The 17,192-nt window shown below is 38.1% G+C and overlaps 1 protein-coding gene across 8 annotated transcripts in view; it reads left to right on the top strand.

The window, feature by feature from the left end:
• Positions 1-3,396: 3,396 nt before the first annotated feature.
• Positions 3,397-17,192, top strand: part of GTDC1 (glycosyltransferase like domain containing 1) — a gene marked incomplete at both ends in the record, with an annotated part of 255,269 nt that continues 241,473 nt past the window's right edge. For all 8 annotated transcript variants that reach the window (XM_080690317.1, XM_080690320.1, XM_080690318.1 and 5 more), the window contains one exon: positions 3,397-3,575. In XM_080690317.1, coding sequence (XP_080546443.1) covers positions 3,397-3,575 — 179 coding nt within the window. The remainder of the gene's footprint in view (positions 3,576-17,192) is intronic.

The raw sequence follows: 17,192 nt of genomic DNA on the forward strand, positions 1-17,192 counted from the left end.
CATTTCTAAAACCAGCAAATACTGTTCTCTTTTTACATTATGGCAAATTTCACTGTAACAGCAAAATGATTTTTTTCAACCTCATGACTATTGTTTTAACCAGTGTTTTCTAAAATAAAACTCAGGCAGAGTGAAAGTATTTGAATCATTCTTTAATGTGCCGTAAGGGCATTTGGTTTGAATCTTTTTTAAAACTGGCTTTTCCCTTCTGCTTGCATCTAATGGGAATCATCTTTATTCCAGGTTGTGCTTCAAGGAGACTACAGGGAAGAACACATTTTCTTCTTGCCACAAAAGTTGCAAAAGAAGTAAGTGGGGAGCTGCCAGGATATGTCTGTCTCCACAAAACAAGCAGAACAAATTTCCATGAATCAAAGCCACTAAGTATAGTTTTCAGAGATGGTAGGACATAGTTATTCTCCCTAGAAAAATACTCCAAATGCAGGCACGCCCATTGGCCACTAGAAAAATGCCCAAGTAAACACTAGTTCGAACCTGTACATTTCACCCTTCATACTAAGCTATTAAAGGGTTGGAAATCTACGATAGCTATAATCTTTTTTTCCCTTTTCTATTTTTCGACCTCCCACATGCTTGGTGTTCAGTTCTGCTTACTGCGTGTGTTGAGTCTATACCAGCACCTACTTGTACTGCCTCCGCAGTGGCCGATGGTTTGCAGATAACTTGTGATTCACACCCATGAAAACATCTGTAAAATAAATATACAGTGTGATACATACTTTAGATTAATCATGGAAAAGGGCAGAGTGATGAAGAATCAGAAAGCATTTCTTTTCTAATATCGACATTACTTTCTTTGAAGTTATGTGAGTAAAATATTCTTTAGAGAGGTTTGTATCACATTCCATCACTTGGGGAAATATTTCAAGTTATTTTTGCAAGAGCTTTTGAGAGACCTTTTAAGGACATACTAGGCATATACACCTTAGTGTGATTAGGTCAGAGGAAATAAAGCTAGATAGTAGATATCTGTGATGTGATCTAGGAAGCAAACTAATGTTAGACTGCTTTAAATCTCTTTCTAGAAGCCTTTGATATATTTTTCAAAATCCCCTTTATTGTTCTCTTAGTTACTTCCTAGAAGTTTCCCATCATTTGAAGGATTCATTCCTACCACATTGTTGAACTTGGAGGGTATTTGAGAACTCATTGAACATTGCATTATTAAAGCAGAAGTCTCTAGTAGGCCTGAAAAATACTGAGCTCTATATAGCTCAGCCTCTGACCTTACCTTTTACCCACAAAACCTGTGGGGCTCTCAAATTCATATTTGGAAAGCAAACAGCTGATGAGTAATGGGTGCATTTCAAATGCACGTGTATATCCATATTTCTCAATTATCCTTGGTGGATAGGCACCATGAGTGAAGATTACTGAATTTAAAATGTTGGAAGATTTGAAGATAAACTTTCTCCTTAGGTAGAGTGATTTATATTGATAACAGCAGGGGTTGAGTACCTTACTTCTGTTTTCAAGAATCATCTGATTTTATCTTCACAACACACCTCTGAGGTTGGTATGCTTTTCTCCATTTTAGAGAAGATGAAGCTGAGTCTTACAAAGTTAGGCAACTTGTTCAAGGTCATACAGCTAGAAATGGATGAAGCTGAGACTAAAATTTATACTGCCCTGATGAATACTACTTCTCATTTTACGTTTAAACGACACACACACACACACACACACACACACACACACACACACCTTTTTTTTTTTCAGTTTAGCCATTTCTTTGAAAACTGAGATGTTTTGCTTTGAAATACAAATTAAGTAGGCACCTTCACTGGGCAAGTTTGAAATACAGTGAAAAGCATTATTGAATCATTGAGACTAATAATTTTATGGAACAGTATTATTTTAAAAAGCAATATGCTTTTTAATGGATGGTATTTACTTCACTCATAAAAGAAAATTCAAACATCTGGAATATTTTTTAAGCAATATAATATTCTTGCACAGAATGATGTTTCTCCCTTATGTCTTACAGGAAATAGCATATAATTTGAAATGTGTATGAAAGTTTTTACAATCATACATATATTTTTATTTCACTGAGCACATTAACAAAAATCATATTATTAAAATGAAAAATTGCTTGATAGCCAATTCTCAGTGATGAAATTTTACCATGTCTTTAACAACCCCATTATTGCTTCTTTATCCCTCTTTGGTGATTTCTTGTATAAAGAGGGTAGTAGAAACCTTGGTGGTTCACAGACAGTACCTTTACCCAAATTTTGGGTGTTCCTTTGGGGTTGGAATATTGAGGTATGTGTAGTATCTCAAGAAATTGTATCCTAAAGGTTTTACTACTAGAAATTTTGTATCTAAATATGAATATTTTTAAAAATATGGGTTAAGTAGGGCCAGTGATAGTTGGTGAAACAATTTTTCATTTTTTTGTGATACGGGGGGTGGAACCCAGGGGCATTCTACCTCCGAGCTACACCTCCAGCCCTATTTTTTATTCTTTATTTTTTGAAACAGGGTCTCACTGAGTTGCAGAGGGCCTCACTAAGTAGCTGAGGCTGGCTGCGATCCTCCTGTCTCAGCCTCCCAAATACTGGGATTACAAGCATATACCACCATGCCCGGCATTAGTTGGTGTATTTAAATATGGATTAATAGGAGAGATACAGAATCAGGAAATTTCCAGACTGCCTAAAAAGGGCATTAGAAATGAAGGACTCTAGGAGTGGAAGTCTTTATTAGGAGAAGGGTTCAGTAATTGTGTGGGGCAAGAGTTCTGTGTCAAGCAGGTTCTGTGGTTACCAGTCAGGCTCACAGGGGAACCATCCAGGAAGTGAGTGTTAACAGCAGAAGATAACTTCAAGCATCTTGGGACAGGAAACAAAGCAAAGGTGATACTAGGAGTAATATTAGTGCATGAGGAAAATTAATCAGAAAAATAAAGATAACTTTGTTTCTCATTAGCATAAGTATATTGCTTACAAAATTTAAGCCTTAAGTGTTACTACTTTTTAAAAAAGTAGGATTAAGTCTATTTTAAAAAAAAATCACATGTGAGCCAGGAGTAGTGGTCCACGCTTGTAATCCCAGCATTTGGGAGGCTGAGACAGGAGGATCACATGTTCACTGCCAGCATCAGCTACTTAGTGAGGCTCCCTGCAATTTAGTGAGACTTTGTTTCAAATAAATAATAAAAAATAGGGCTAGGAGTATAGCTCAAAGGTAGAATGCCCCTAGGTTTAATCCCCAGTACCAACAACAACAACAAAAAGTACATGTGGCTAAATTATTTGTATTGCCCGTGTGAGTATTAGGTTTAAATGTATTTTTATTACAAATTTTTACATACGTTTTTATCTGAAAAATGTGCATTTTTTAGTTGAATCTGAAGGTTTGGATGGGAAAATGAGTATTCTCATCATTGAGGCATTCTATGGAGGCTCCCATAAACAGCTGGTGGATCTGCTCCAAGAAGAGCTGGAAGATTGTGTCCTTTACACTCTTCCTGCAAAGAAATGGCATTGGAGAGCACGGACCGCTGCTTTGTACTTCTTTCAGAACATTCCCATCAGTGAACGTTACAGGTAAGCAAAGCTCAGCATGCATCTTCAGCTTGTTTTTAATGTAAGTTACCTCTCTATCAAAATCACTGAACATTTCTCCAACTATAGAACTATTTATTATGACTACAGTAAGTATTTCTATTGAGACAGCAGAGCAGTGGAAATCCTCACATTCTTAGTACACACCTGGTCAGAAGGAAAGTGGCCTTATTTAGAACCTATAGATCTTTTCACATTTATCTTGTGATTCTATCTATCTATCTATCTATCTATCTATCTATCTATCTATCTATCATCTATCTAGCTAGCTATGAGTGACATTTTTTAACCTGGGGCAAGAGTTGATCATCTTGGGCCCAAGTTTTTTTTTGGGGGGGGAGGGGGTGTCTTAAACTATAGTACTTTTTTTAGTGAGTATATAGTTTTTCTTTACTTCATTTTATCTGTTCTGTGCCAGGAACCAGGATTAAAAATATGGGAATGACCAGGGCTTTTAAGACTGTCAGGATAGAAGTAGGCATATACATACAAGTATGATGAGAGATGAAAGTTGTGGAAGTAGATTTTGTCTGTGACAAACTGAAGGTGGTTTTATAGAGCTGAAGGCACAGACTTCAATTGTAAATTCCAATTTGTTGGGAAAGTAGGAACTAGGCATACTTATTAAAATGAGGTTTAGGATGCTGGGCACAGTGGCGCACACCTGTAATCCCAGTACTTGGGAGGTTGAGACAGGAAGATTGTAGGTTTGAAACCAGCCACACCAACAGTGAGGCTTGCACCAATGTAGTGAGACTCTGTTTCCAGATAAAAAATAAAATAAGGTTGGGGGTGTAGCTCAGAAGTAGAATGCTCTTGGGTTCAGTCCCAGCACACTCCCTCTCATTCACACAATGCTTAGGCACACACAAGAAGATGGAAGAAAAATACTGATTCTATTATAGGGGGTAACAGGTAGAATAGAATCTCTGCTTCCTAATTCTTTGTTCTTATGTTCTCCCATGTGTTTCCTTATTGTTAAATAGTGGAAGACTTTCTGTGGTTTATATATGTGACAGTTGCTATACCTGGCTGGTCCCATTGTGTAGGATGGTGTTGGTGCAGGTAGGAGAGAGGAATGCCATGCTGATAGTGAATGGAGTCAGTGCAGACAGGTAGTTAGAGGTAGGGCATTTTGCAAACCACATTGGATACCTTGGTTCTAGCAGCTTCCCCATCTGCTGTGTCTAAAGTATACCAGCCACAAGAAAGCAGCTTGCGATGTTGATGTAGGTTGCTATTTTTTAGTAGTAATTTGGGAGAATTCAGAGAATAGCCGATTTCGTATATGAAAATCATGCATTGTGTCTGAGAATTTAGATTGTCAGGGGGAATAACAGTGAGCAGCCAAGTGACATTACTTGGAATTTTAAAAATGCGATTGTAGCACATATTGAGTACTTTTTGTTTTTCAAATATAAAATGTATTCTTCCCTATATAACTTAATGTTTTATACTCTCATATTGCTAAGTGAGTATTGTTGATTCGATTATAGTGAGAAATTTAAATGTGTTGATATAAAAGTTGTAAAAACAGTGGTATGACTTGCTGTGTTAAAATATGACAATTTATAGTTGCTTTCACATCTCATTTAATTGTGTTTTGTAGCACCAATTGTCTTATATTATTTAAGGTCAACTAATCAAGTTGAGTTTATGGCACATTTTTTATTTATTGTCCAATGTAATATATTTTTGCAATGATTTGAGCATTGAAACAAATCTTTTCTATATCTGCTGTTTGATTTCATTTTGATTATGCAGTTTTTTAAGATTGAATTACTGCCTGACAGAAATGTTTATGTGGGTAGCATGCACTCAATGCTGTGCACCTGGCCTCCCCACTTTGAATACTAAGGCATCTGAGAGTAAGTGTCACAATGCTCTTTGAAGCAGTCTTATTTGAGAGGTGAATTTCTAAAAGATCATTATGTAAAGTCTTATATTTTGATAGCCATAACCTCAGTGTCTAACAATGGTATCTGTCATCTTTCAAGGTCAGCCATTTAATCTGCAGTTAATTGTACTAATCTATTCAGACTTCACCCAAACACATACCTCAACAGTTTAACCTACAGTCTATTTGACCAAAGATAACTTATCTACTTTTTGCCAAATAACTTTTTGACTACTTTTAGAAAAATAGCAGCAGACTGAAAACTTAGACCAAAATACTTAAAATAAATGCTTACTCAATCCTCACTTGAAGTACAAGAATAATCTTTTTTTTATAACCAGGTAAATATGGTTTGTGTAGAGACATTTAAATGATTTGCTTTCCAGTTACATATTCTGTTTGTACATTTGGCAAATGAAATCATCAAAGTTCATAAAGGTAAAATGATTAATAATAGTGCCTACTATGCAAAATTTCTCTGAACAAGTAAGACCATATCTGATGAGGGCATCCTTAAATGTAGGTGTGTATGTTATTTTTCTCAGCTTCTGTACATGTGGTGGTTATTATCATAAGCCTATTATCTGGAAAATATTTTTCTATTAAAAGAATAAATGCTTCAGCTAAAGTAATCATTTTGATTCTATTTTGTCTTGACAGCTAAAAAATAAAATCTTGATTTACATTAGAGCTATTTAATTTGATTATAGATTACAGGAGCTCAACAAGTTATTTTTCTCAAAAGTAGTTGGTAATTATTTTAATTCTTAGGTTACATTAAAGCATTGCTTTCTGGAAACTTCACAAAATATAAAGAAAAGACAGGCCTTTACTTCATTAATTGTATCCTTTATCTCTTTTTGGCTCTCTCTGAATTATTTTCGAAACACCTCTATTATTTCTACAGTTATTTTCCTGATTTGATCTTCTAGAAATCTCTGAATTTCTGTTTTATCGGGTTCTGATGTTGTGGGGTTGTGGGCATTCATTGCTCCATTGTTATTCCTCTTTCCCATGGTTTCGGAAGTTTGTGCCTTCTCCGGGTTCTTCCCTTGGGTCACTATGACTTCACTTAAGGTGCTCTGGATCTCGAGTCTGTGTCATCTCAGACCCCACTACTCCTTTACTGGGTTGTATCACGGAGTCTCAGACCCAGGGAGTCAATCGAGGCTGCTTTAGACTATGGGGGGTGCCAGGTTGGGTGTTCTCCTATGGTGTTATATCTCTGCCACTGCCCCTCCCCCACTGGGTCAAGTTCCTGGGAGTGCAGTACTGGGATTTCTCCTCTGGGACCCGCAATTTGACTCACTGTTGTTGAGTATGCAGATGAAGCTGTAGTGGACTCGGTGAATTCGCTGCTGCTGCCACCAGTGGCAATATGGCGCCGCTGTCACGCCCTCGGCCGTGAGGCTGGCGTATTTCTTCTCTGGTTTTGAGCTCCGCTCTGAGTCCCTGCAGCATGTGCTGATCCCAGCCACTGGGAGCTTTAGATGCTCCCTGCGCTAAAAAATCTGCCGAATCCCGCCCAGCTGTTCCTCAGCAGCTCACCTCGGCTTGCTGTCCGCTGCTCCTCTCTGGAGCCTGGTGGGCTGTTGAGTGTGTTGGTCTGGTGCTGTCAGGTGAAGTTGCCGCTGCCGCCAGCAGTAAGGCGCTGCTGCCGTGTCTTCGGGCGTGAGGCGGGCGTACCTCCTCTCTGGCTCTGGGCTCCGTTCTGAGTCCCCCTCCTCTCTGGGGCTGGCGCTGCAAGGAAAGATGGGGCCTGCTGCTCCGTGCCGCGGCTCCGGCCGCAGCACTGCAGTCTGCTTTCTTTCTGGTGTCCCGTTTTTCCAGCCCTCTTTTTCTCTGCCCCTTGTAATTACATTTTTTTTTGTTTCTCTGGTGATGGTGTTTTCTGGCTATGAAAGGCGCTGATTTTGTGGTAATAGAGATTGGTTGTTAGCGGGGCTCTTAAGCCCCGCTTTTTTCGGTCGCCATCTTCCCGGAAGTCCAGTAGTTATTTTTAAAACATAAAATGGATAAAACACAGGCATGATTGATTTTTTTTGAAAAGGCACAAATAAGTTTTGGAATTAAAAAAGAGAGCATGTCTACAGATACAACATAGATCAATAAAGATGTAAAATGTTCTAAATACTTTTATGTTAATAAAAGTATTATAAAAGTCATAATGGACAATTTCTTAGAAAAACATAACTTTAAAATCTCACTCAACTTGAAATGGAACCTCTGACTAGACCTATAATCTAACAGCTCGTTGTAAGACAGAGGCAGCCTTGGGCAGTGTTGGTTCCTGCCCCTTTGCTGCCTTGCTTCTTCCCATATAAATCCTACCTATTAATAAAGTGTTATCATGGTGATATTTTACCTCCCTCATGTAAACTTTTTTTTAAATGCGCATTGAGAGAAAAAGCAAGTACTTGTTAGAAGCCAAATACAATAAAATTCAATCAGGTAAATTAGGCATAAAGTGAAGCTATAGCTTAAGGTAATATTTCATTGTTCCAATTCTATTATGATTAGCTCCATGCTACCATGACATAGGTTTTCATTAGCTTGTGTGTTGTATGTGTGCATGTACATCTATGTGTGTGTGTGTGTGTGTGTGTGTGTGTGTGTGTGTGTGTGTATGAGAGAGAGAGAGAAAGAGAGAGAGAAAGAGAGAGAGAATGAGAGAGAGAGAGAAATAGAGAGAGAGAAAGAGAGAGAGAAAGAGAGAGAGAGAGGGAGAGAGAGAGAACAAGAGAGAGAGAAAGAGAGAGAGAGAGAGAGAAAGAGAGAAAGAGAGAGAGAAAGAGAAAGAGAGAGAAAGAGAGAGAGATAGAGAGATAGAGAGAGATAGAGATAGATATGGGGGATTGAACACTGAAGAAAACTACCTCTGAACTATACCTTTACCCCTTTTTTATTTTGAAACAGTCTTGCTAAATTATTGATTGCTGGCCTCAAACCAGAGATTCTTCTGTCTCAGCCTCTCAAATACTGCGATTATAAACCTATGTCACTGTGCCTAGCTATTAATCAGATTATTATTTATTTTTGGTATTGGGGAACTCAATACTATAGAACAGGGTCCTGCTACTTCTGAACTACACCCTCAACATTATTATTTTGAAAAAAGGATCTTGTAAAGTTGCTGAGGGTTATGCTAAGTTGTTGAGGCTGTCCTTGAAACTTCAGTCTTCCTGTCTGAGCCTCATAAATACAAACAAGGATTACATGCATGCACCAGCACACCTGACTAATCAGATTCTTTATTTACTGATAGTGTAATTTTTTTTCTCTCTCTCAATCTTGTCACTGTGAAACATTGAATCTGATGTTGGGAAAATGAGAACTTTTAGATGATATAAATTATCTATGCATGTTTATTGTTTATAGCTAGTCTTTGTAAATAAAGGTGTGGGTAAACTAGTGGATATGGTTAAATTTAAAAGAAGTGGAAGCTAGGGAGAAAATAGGCTTTAGGAGGAACTCTAGACGAAGGAGAAACTATAGAAAAACAAATAGTGACCTAACTGAGGAGGATGGGAGGGGGAACAGGGAAATTCCCTAATGTACATCCACAAACCTATCGAAGTCAATCACTAAGCCAAACAAGAGACGTAGGGAGGGGGAGAGAATGGGGTGGGAATTGGGGAAGGGCTAAATGAGTGATGTGTGCATGTATGCCTCTACCATCTTGAACCCCATTAACGTGTATAACTACAATGCACAAATATAAAATAAAAAATAAAATAAAGAAGATGGTTTCTCAAACTGTTTTCATTTATAAATTAGTATTTTATTAATTTGGATTTTCATTGCTTGTCAATTATACATAATTTTAATTTTGGGGGGAGTACTGAGGATTGAACTTAAGGACATTCTACCTATGAACTATACCTACAAGCTCTTTTTGTTCATTTAAAAAATTTAAAACAAGGTTTTTCACTGAAGATTTTATATTTTTATGTTGCTGAGGTTGGCCTTGAACCTACAATCCTCCTATCTTAGTCTCTAAATACTGGAATTACAAGCATATACCACCATGCTCTGCTTTAGTTTTGAATTTTTGCCCCTTGATAGAACTTTCTGAATACTTCAATGTTATTATAGTTGTAAAACACCCTTTTATCAAACTATATCTTTTTAAATAATTCAATACTGTTTCAATCATGAAAATACCTTTTTATTAGTGTGCATTACAGATGGACACTAATGATGTGTAATGATACAGCTGGGTGGGGTGCACTTGTAATCCCAGTACTTGGGAAGCTGAGACAGAAAGATCATAGGTTTGAAGGCAGACTCAACAACTTAGCAAGACCCTCAGTAACTTAGCAATACCCTGTTTTTATCAAATAAAAATAAAATAGGGCTGGAGATAGCTTGGTAGTAGAAAGCCCCTAAATTCAATTTTTATAGCCACAACACATACACAAAAAAAGTAAATGATCATATACGAATCTGTACAGAGGCGAGGTATTGTTAGGCTTCTGTAGGGGAATCAACTCATATCTCTAAAGAAACAAGAACAAAATAAAATGGTATTAAAAATACGAATAGCTAACTTATTGAATGCTTACCATGTAGGCAGCATTCTACAATTTTAAAGCTGAGTATTATTTTCTTGGTATTACAGAGGATGTAACTGTGGCTTTGAGAATCCAGTTACTTTCCTTGGGTTACACAGCTAGTGAGCAGTGAATGTGTGATTTGAGCTCAAGTCTACCCACCTGAAAAGGCTATACACAGTTTATTCTTGATAAGCCCATGTTCCTAACCACTGTACATGTTAAATCCCACCTGACGTGGGGAAATGAATTAATTAAAACTATATACCTCTGAAGGTTTCATTATTAGAAGTGGTTGTGGAGCTGGGCACGGTGGTACACACTTGTAATCCCAGCATTTGGAAGGCCGAGACAGGAGGATCGCCATTCGCGGACAGCCTCAGCTACTTAGTGAGGTCCTTTGCAACTCAGTGAGACCCTGTTTTAAAATAAAGAATAAAAAAATAGGGCTGGGGGTGTAGCTTGGAGGGAGAATGCTCCTGGGTTCCATCCCCAGTACCACACACACAAAAAAAAGTGGTTGAAGTGGTTGTGGCACATCTCCTGGTCTTGAGAATTGAGATAGTTCTTGAATCTTGTAATCTGGAGGTTGAGGACTTGGAACCTTTTTGGGTTTATAAATATGTGGTGTTCTAATATTTCCTTGGCATATTTCCCTGTAGTTTTCAGCCTTGGAAGTCACAGGTCATTTGCATTTCTTTAATCTTTTGAGGCTTTTTTCCTTAAAACACAAACAGAGACCTACAGAGGATGTTTTCTTATTCATAGGGCACAATGATGAATAATACACAAGTAACATTCTCCGTTTAGGATGCTCAGTACCTCCTGTTCCCAAATTATACTCAAACTAGTACACTGTGAAGTTCTCTGCGTAGTGTTTGAACTTGGCTGGGGGCAGCATCCCATTACTACCCAGCTCACTAGCTTCATATTATTACCAGCACTGTGTATTTTGTGGGGTTTGGGTGATGTTAGACACCGTATAAATAATTTTGTCATTAGGTGCAATGTAGCATCCCATAATCTCACCAACATGACTGCTCCATTTATGAGAGCTGCCTCTCAGAGTCTCCATCTCTTGCTCATCTGACCAGCCTCCCTTTCATATACTGCTTTATTGCAGGATTTTATTTTGGTGTGTCTTCATGCCAGCATTGTTCTATCTAACCAGCACATACTAGCCTTCTAGGATTGAATGGATCCTTAGGCTTCTTCCACAGTATTTTTTTCTGAGTCAAGTGTCCTCTGATTTTTCAGGTTAGGCATCTGGTCTTTAGGTTGAAGATGTTGCTGAGACCAACATCAGACATCATAGAAACAAGATAATCCTGCAATCCAAATAACAATTTGGATATTCTCTGTCTTCTATACCTCTGTTTTCTTTTACTCTTCTCTCTCTCTTCTCTCTCTCTCTCATACACCTTCTCTCTCTCTCTCTCTCTCTCTCTCTCTCTCTCTCACACACACACACACACACACACAAATACACACACACACTCATTCACAGATTCTTCTTTGCAAAAGTAAAATGTAAACTTGTTATACTATTTACAGGATAATTCCTTCCTTCCTTCCTTCCTTCCTTCCTTCCTTCCTTCCTTCCTTCCTTTCTTCCTCCCTCCCTCGTCCTCCCTTTCTTCCTTCCTTCTTTTCTTTCTTTCTTTCTTTCTTTCTTTCTTTCTTTCTTTCTTTCTTTCTTTCTTTCTTTCTTTCTTTTTGTACCTGTCATCTATTTACCTTTCTTTCTCTCTTCCTCTCTATCATTTTTACCTCCTTCCAAGGAGGTAAGCACTGCAGTGCAATTTCAAGTGTATGTTTTTAATATCCCATGTAGCTTATTTAAAAAAAAATCACATGTAAGATTTTATACAGTCCCCTCCAGGTGATTGTTTATATGGATACAAGACATTATTTCTAACAGATGTCATGCCATGAAGACCTCTAGGGTAAATCTCCCTTGTATTTACTCTTTGAAATCTGACAACTATATTTTAAAAGATAAACTGTATATTTATTACACTTTCACACAGGGGAGAAAAATCATTATTTTTAATGAATGAAATGGAAGAGGAAAAAAGAAAAAGAAAAATATATCCCCAAATGGATGCAGAATACACTATTACATTAAAGTGCTCTGAAGCTGTTTCTATGACTTTGGAACATATCTAATCTATTGTTTAGAGGTGTTGATTGTCTTCATTATGGTTAGTCTCTATAACATGGACCAACTTCTACATCAACATTTATTTGAGAAAATTCTTTTGTTGAGATCTTTCTTTCTTTCTTTCTTTCTTTTTTTTTTTTTTTTTTTTTTTTTGGTACTGGGTGTGGAACCCAGGGGCTTTCTACCTCTGGGCTATACTCCCGGAATTTTTAAAAAATATTTTTATTTGGAAACAGGGTCTCACTAAGTTGCTGAGAGCCTCACTGAGTAGTTGAGGCTGGCTTCAAACCTGTGTGATCCTCCTTTCTCAGCCTCCCAAGCATGAGGATTACAAGTGTGTGCCACCACGCCTGGCTTTTAAGATCTTAATTAAGAAAAATACATTCACTTTTGCTGCTGTCTGATATGCACAGGTGTTTATCTCTGACACACTGTATTTGGAGCCCCTAAAGCCATGACATAGATCTTCTGTTGCCCTTCCTTCCTCTTAAGCCTCTTCACCTAAAGGATTCATGCTTGCTTGTTTCCTTGGGGTCAGCTTTTGTCTCCTACCCTCTTTGGGCACATCATTCCACTTATGAATGTCTATTCCTGCCCATCTGTCCTTTGTTGATATGCCTCTGTGGCTCAGGCTTGGTCTTCAGTCATGTGGGGGCCTGCTGGCTCCTGAGCTGCCAGCCCACAGAGGTGGCTGTAAGGACCAGGCAGGAGCTGGGTCAGGTCTGCTGCTCACAAATCGCATGAGTGTCCACTTCAGCCATTCATCTAACTAAAGAACAGAGTACTGCAGTTTAATGTATTTCTTTTTGTTAGTCTCTCCTCTATTTTCTTTGTTCTTCATTTCATACTGCTAATAAAAACTTAAAAGTCTCTCTCTTTAGAAGAAAGTCCATGTGTAACTGAGATAACATTGTGGTGAGGGAGATGGATATATGGCTTTACCAAAATCCCCTGGACTAGTTTTCTTTCAGCTCATTTCCAAGTTTATTTTCATTATTATTTTCCTTTGTAGGTATTTATTAACAACTTTTATATTAAGAGTCAGTGATATCTGAGTGTGGTGGTGCACACTTGTGATCCCAGTATTTGGGAGGCTGAGACAGGAGGATTGCAGGTTTGCGACCAGCCTCAGCTATGTAGTGAGGCCTTCCACAACTTAGTAAGGCTCTATTTCCAAATAAAGAATAAAAAATAAGGCTGGGGGTGTAGCTCGGAGGTAGAAGGCCCCTGGGTTAAATCCCTAGTACTGTAAAAAAGAAAAATGAGTCAATTCTTGTGCCATCTCTGGTGATGTATAGCTAAACTTGGTAAACTTGGACACACAGCATCTGCATAAAGTAGGTCCTTAGTTTCGAACAAACCTTGGTTGATGGAAGAAAGCTTAGTGTTTATTTTCATTTAATGCTTATAGCCTTGATTAAATACTCCCTGGTAGAAAACCATCAGTGGCTTCTCATTGCATATGTACGTCTAGGTAACACAAGGGTTTGCTGTGGCCTGCATGATCTGGGCTCTGTCTACAACTGCAACCTCATCTCCGCATTCTGTCATCTCATTAACCTGCCGTAGCAGCATTGGCCTTGTTTACTCATTCTGAAAAGTCGCACTCTTTCCTGCCTCAGGTCCTGTTACTATCTGCTGGTCCTCCTGCAGCAACACTTCTGCATGCCCCTGCCCCACACCCTGTCTTCTTCATTGCTTTCTCTTTTCTATCTCTCAAGTCCCAGCTAAATTTCACTTTCTCAGAGAGGCCTTGCCTGAATATCCTCCCTAAAATAAGCCCTCTGCTTTAGCATCTTTCTCCCCTACTCTGCCATATCATTTTATGACTTCTGATTATTTTGTTTGCTTGGTTTTTTTTTCTTTATTTTATTTTAAGAATTATGATGGAAAGGGCCAAATTTGTTTTGTTTACCATTTTACCTCCAACACCTTCTATGTTGCTTATAAAAGAGTAGCTGCTTCAGTAAAGTTGAATAAATAAATTAATAAACTGGAAAGACAAATAAAACATGGTTGCAGTCTTCCTTCCCTCCTTCCCTTCCTTCTTTCCTCCCTTCCCTTCTTTCCTTCCTTCCTCCCTTTCTCTTTCCCTTCCTTCCTTCCTTCCTTCCTCCCTTCTTCCCTTCCTCCCTTTCTTCCTTCCTCCCTTTCTACCTCCCTTCCTTCCTCCCTCCCTCAATCCCTCCCTCCCTTTCTTCCTTCCTCCCTTTCTCCCTCCCTTCCTTTCTCCCTCCCTCCCTTTCTTCCTCCCTCCCTTCCTTCCTCCCTCCCTTCCTTCCTGCCTCCCTTCCTTTCTTCTTCCCTCCTTCCCTCCCTCCCTTCCTTCCTTCCTTCCTTCCTTCCTTCCTTCCTGTTCTTCCTTCCTCCCTCCCTTCCTTTCTTCCTCCCTTCCTTCCTACCTCCCTTCCTTTCTTCTTCCCTCCTTCCCTTCCTTCCTTCCTCCCTTCCTTCCTTCTTCCTTCCTTTCCCTTTTCCTTCCTTCCTTCCTTCCTTCCTTCCTTCCTTCCTTCCTTCCTTCCTTCCTTCCTGTAGGCACTACGAGTGTCCTGTGCTTGTGTCATCTCTTCTATGTGGAATCTGCTTAGAGACATATAGGAGCCTGTGTTACTGAGTTTTTGTGGGATTAAATGAAAGGATTCCATACACATTTACTCACTTATTTCTGTGAATTATATTGATTATGCTGTAAAATCAGCCATCATCTATTATGTACATTTTGATAAAAGAATATGTACTTTTCTGGAATTTCCCAGTATAAAAGTGTTTCTAGAAAAGAACATCTTTTTTATTAGTTCAGGAATAATTCTAAAATCTAGAATATGAGTGTGATATTTTATAAACTGTTAAGTGATTATATTCAAAGATTTTTTTAGTTTTGGCAGTGGTGACTCATTAATAGTGGCCTTTTAATTTATGGCTCAGAAACAACTAAGAAAAACGAGAGATTAGAATTTAGCCCAAAAAGAAGCTAGGTGTGGTGATGCATGCTTGATATCCCAGCATTTGGGAGGCTGACACAGGAGGATTGCGGTTCTTGGCCAGCCTCAGCTACTACTTAGTGAGGCCTTTTGCCACTCAGGGAGACCTTGTTTCAAAATAAAGAATAAAAATAGGGCTGGGGGTGTAGCTCAGAGGTAGAGTGCCCCTGGGTTCCATCCCCAGTACTCCCCCCAAAAAAAGAATTTAGCCCCCCAAAGATATTTTGGTTGGTCATTGCAATTATTTAAACTATTTAAAATTTTTAATTCTTCTAGTCAGACATTCTTCATTTTGATTACAAGCACCAGGAGTCACATGGCCTCTCCCATTTATGTTATTTAAGTACCGGTGCATTTTAGGCTTTTGTGTTTGTAGCCTCTGGCTTAGCACTGTTCAAGAGTGAATTTTCAAATGCTCTTTAATAAAATGTTTTATTTACTTTTTGTTTTTACAGTACTGGGATTTAAATGCAGGGGAATTCTACCTCTGAGCAACAACTTCTTGCCAAGTTTCTGAGGGTCTCACTAAGTTGCTGAGGCTAGCCTTGAACCTAGGATTGTTATGTCTCAGCCTCTTACGTACTGGGATTCTAGGCATACATCATAGCATCTGGCTTAATAAAATACTATTTGCCTGTATATATAGATAAATGAGTTTACTAAAAGAAGAATTATCATTTGTGGTTGAAAAAAACAACATAATAGGATAGTCTTAGCACTGCCATTAATTAATCCTTTAGCTTGAAAAGGTTACTTCTAAACTTTAGAGTCATTCTTTTAATCTGTAATTACAAGTTTGCGGATTTATTATTTTTGAGTTCTATGGTGTCATGAGAGTTGCTGCCAGGAAACCAAGCAATAGTTCAGTGCCATTTCTGAAAAACTTTAGGAAAATTTGTGACTTTGTGTTGCTTTATAATTGTTGGGAATGAAGACATTATACTTTGTGAATTTATAAAGACTGATTGATAGGGCTATGCAAATTATTTTAATAGCAATCTTCTAATTTTACCAGGTCTAAAAAATAACCAATGACATTTTTATTTGCTTTTTTTTTTTTGGTGGTACTGGGGTTCCTGGAAGCCCTTCTACCTCCGGGCTACACTCCCAGACCTATTTTATATTTTTGAAACAGGGTCTCTTAAACCAGCGCGGCTGGCTACGAACCTGCGTGATCTTCCTGTCTCTGCCTCCCAAGCGCGGGGATTACAAACGTGCGCCACCACGCCCGACTCTATTTGCAATATTTTTGAAGAGTAAGAGAAACAGAGGCTGAGAATTGAGGTCTTGTTTAAATTGCGACTACTATTTAATATACAAGTAGCATTTATGTAAGACACTATTTTCTCTGACCGGCTTTGTTATTTAGAACTGGGATCAGGTAAAATAAGATACTCATGCATACAACCACAGCCAAGAAGAAGAAACATTGGTGCTTTTAGAATTGAACTACCTGAAAACATTCAGGCCTCTAGAAACATCTTAATATTTTCTTTCTTTCAATCATTTTATTTTAGATAAAAATACTGGCAGATGATAGTGATCCACTTAAATAGTGTTATATTTACTTTTTTTTTTCCTATGGAAAAAAACTCCCAGAAAACTTTAGTTCTTTAATATGTTCAGCATGCCTACATTTTACATGTATTAACTGGTATTAAAAATGCAGTTTCCAATTAGATGTCTAAATCTGAGAGAAGTTGTGGTAAGTACCAACCACTTAAAATTATTGAAAAAGAAACTCAATGCTTAGAAATTTCTTTTCAGCTATTGTAGCTCTCACGCTTCTCTGGTTTTAGAAACTAAGAAATTTTCATTATAAATATTTCTCAGCTATCATATTCTAGGATTTTTACTGGATGTTGTGGTTTTTTTCATGATAGACTTTTCAGATATTTATTATACCCAAACTTAAAGAATTCAGGGTATTTATATTCTATTATGACCTGTTTTATATTACAGGAAAAAAGCAGTGCTACTCTTACTTGTTAAATGTTTTAAGTG

The sequence above is a fragment of the Muscardinus avellanarius genome (genome assembly GCF_963383645.1).
Source record: "Muscardinus avellanarius genome assembly, chromosome: 2".
Taxonomy (NCBI): Eukaryota; Metazoa; Chordata; class Mammalia; order Rodentia; family Gliridae; genus Muscardinus; species Muscardinus avellanarius.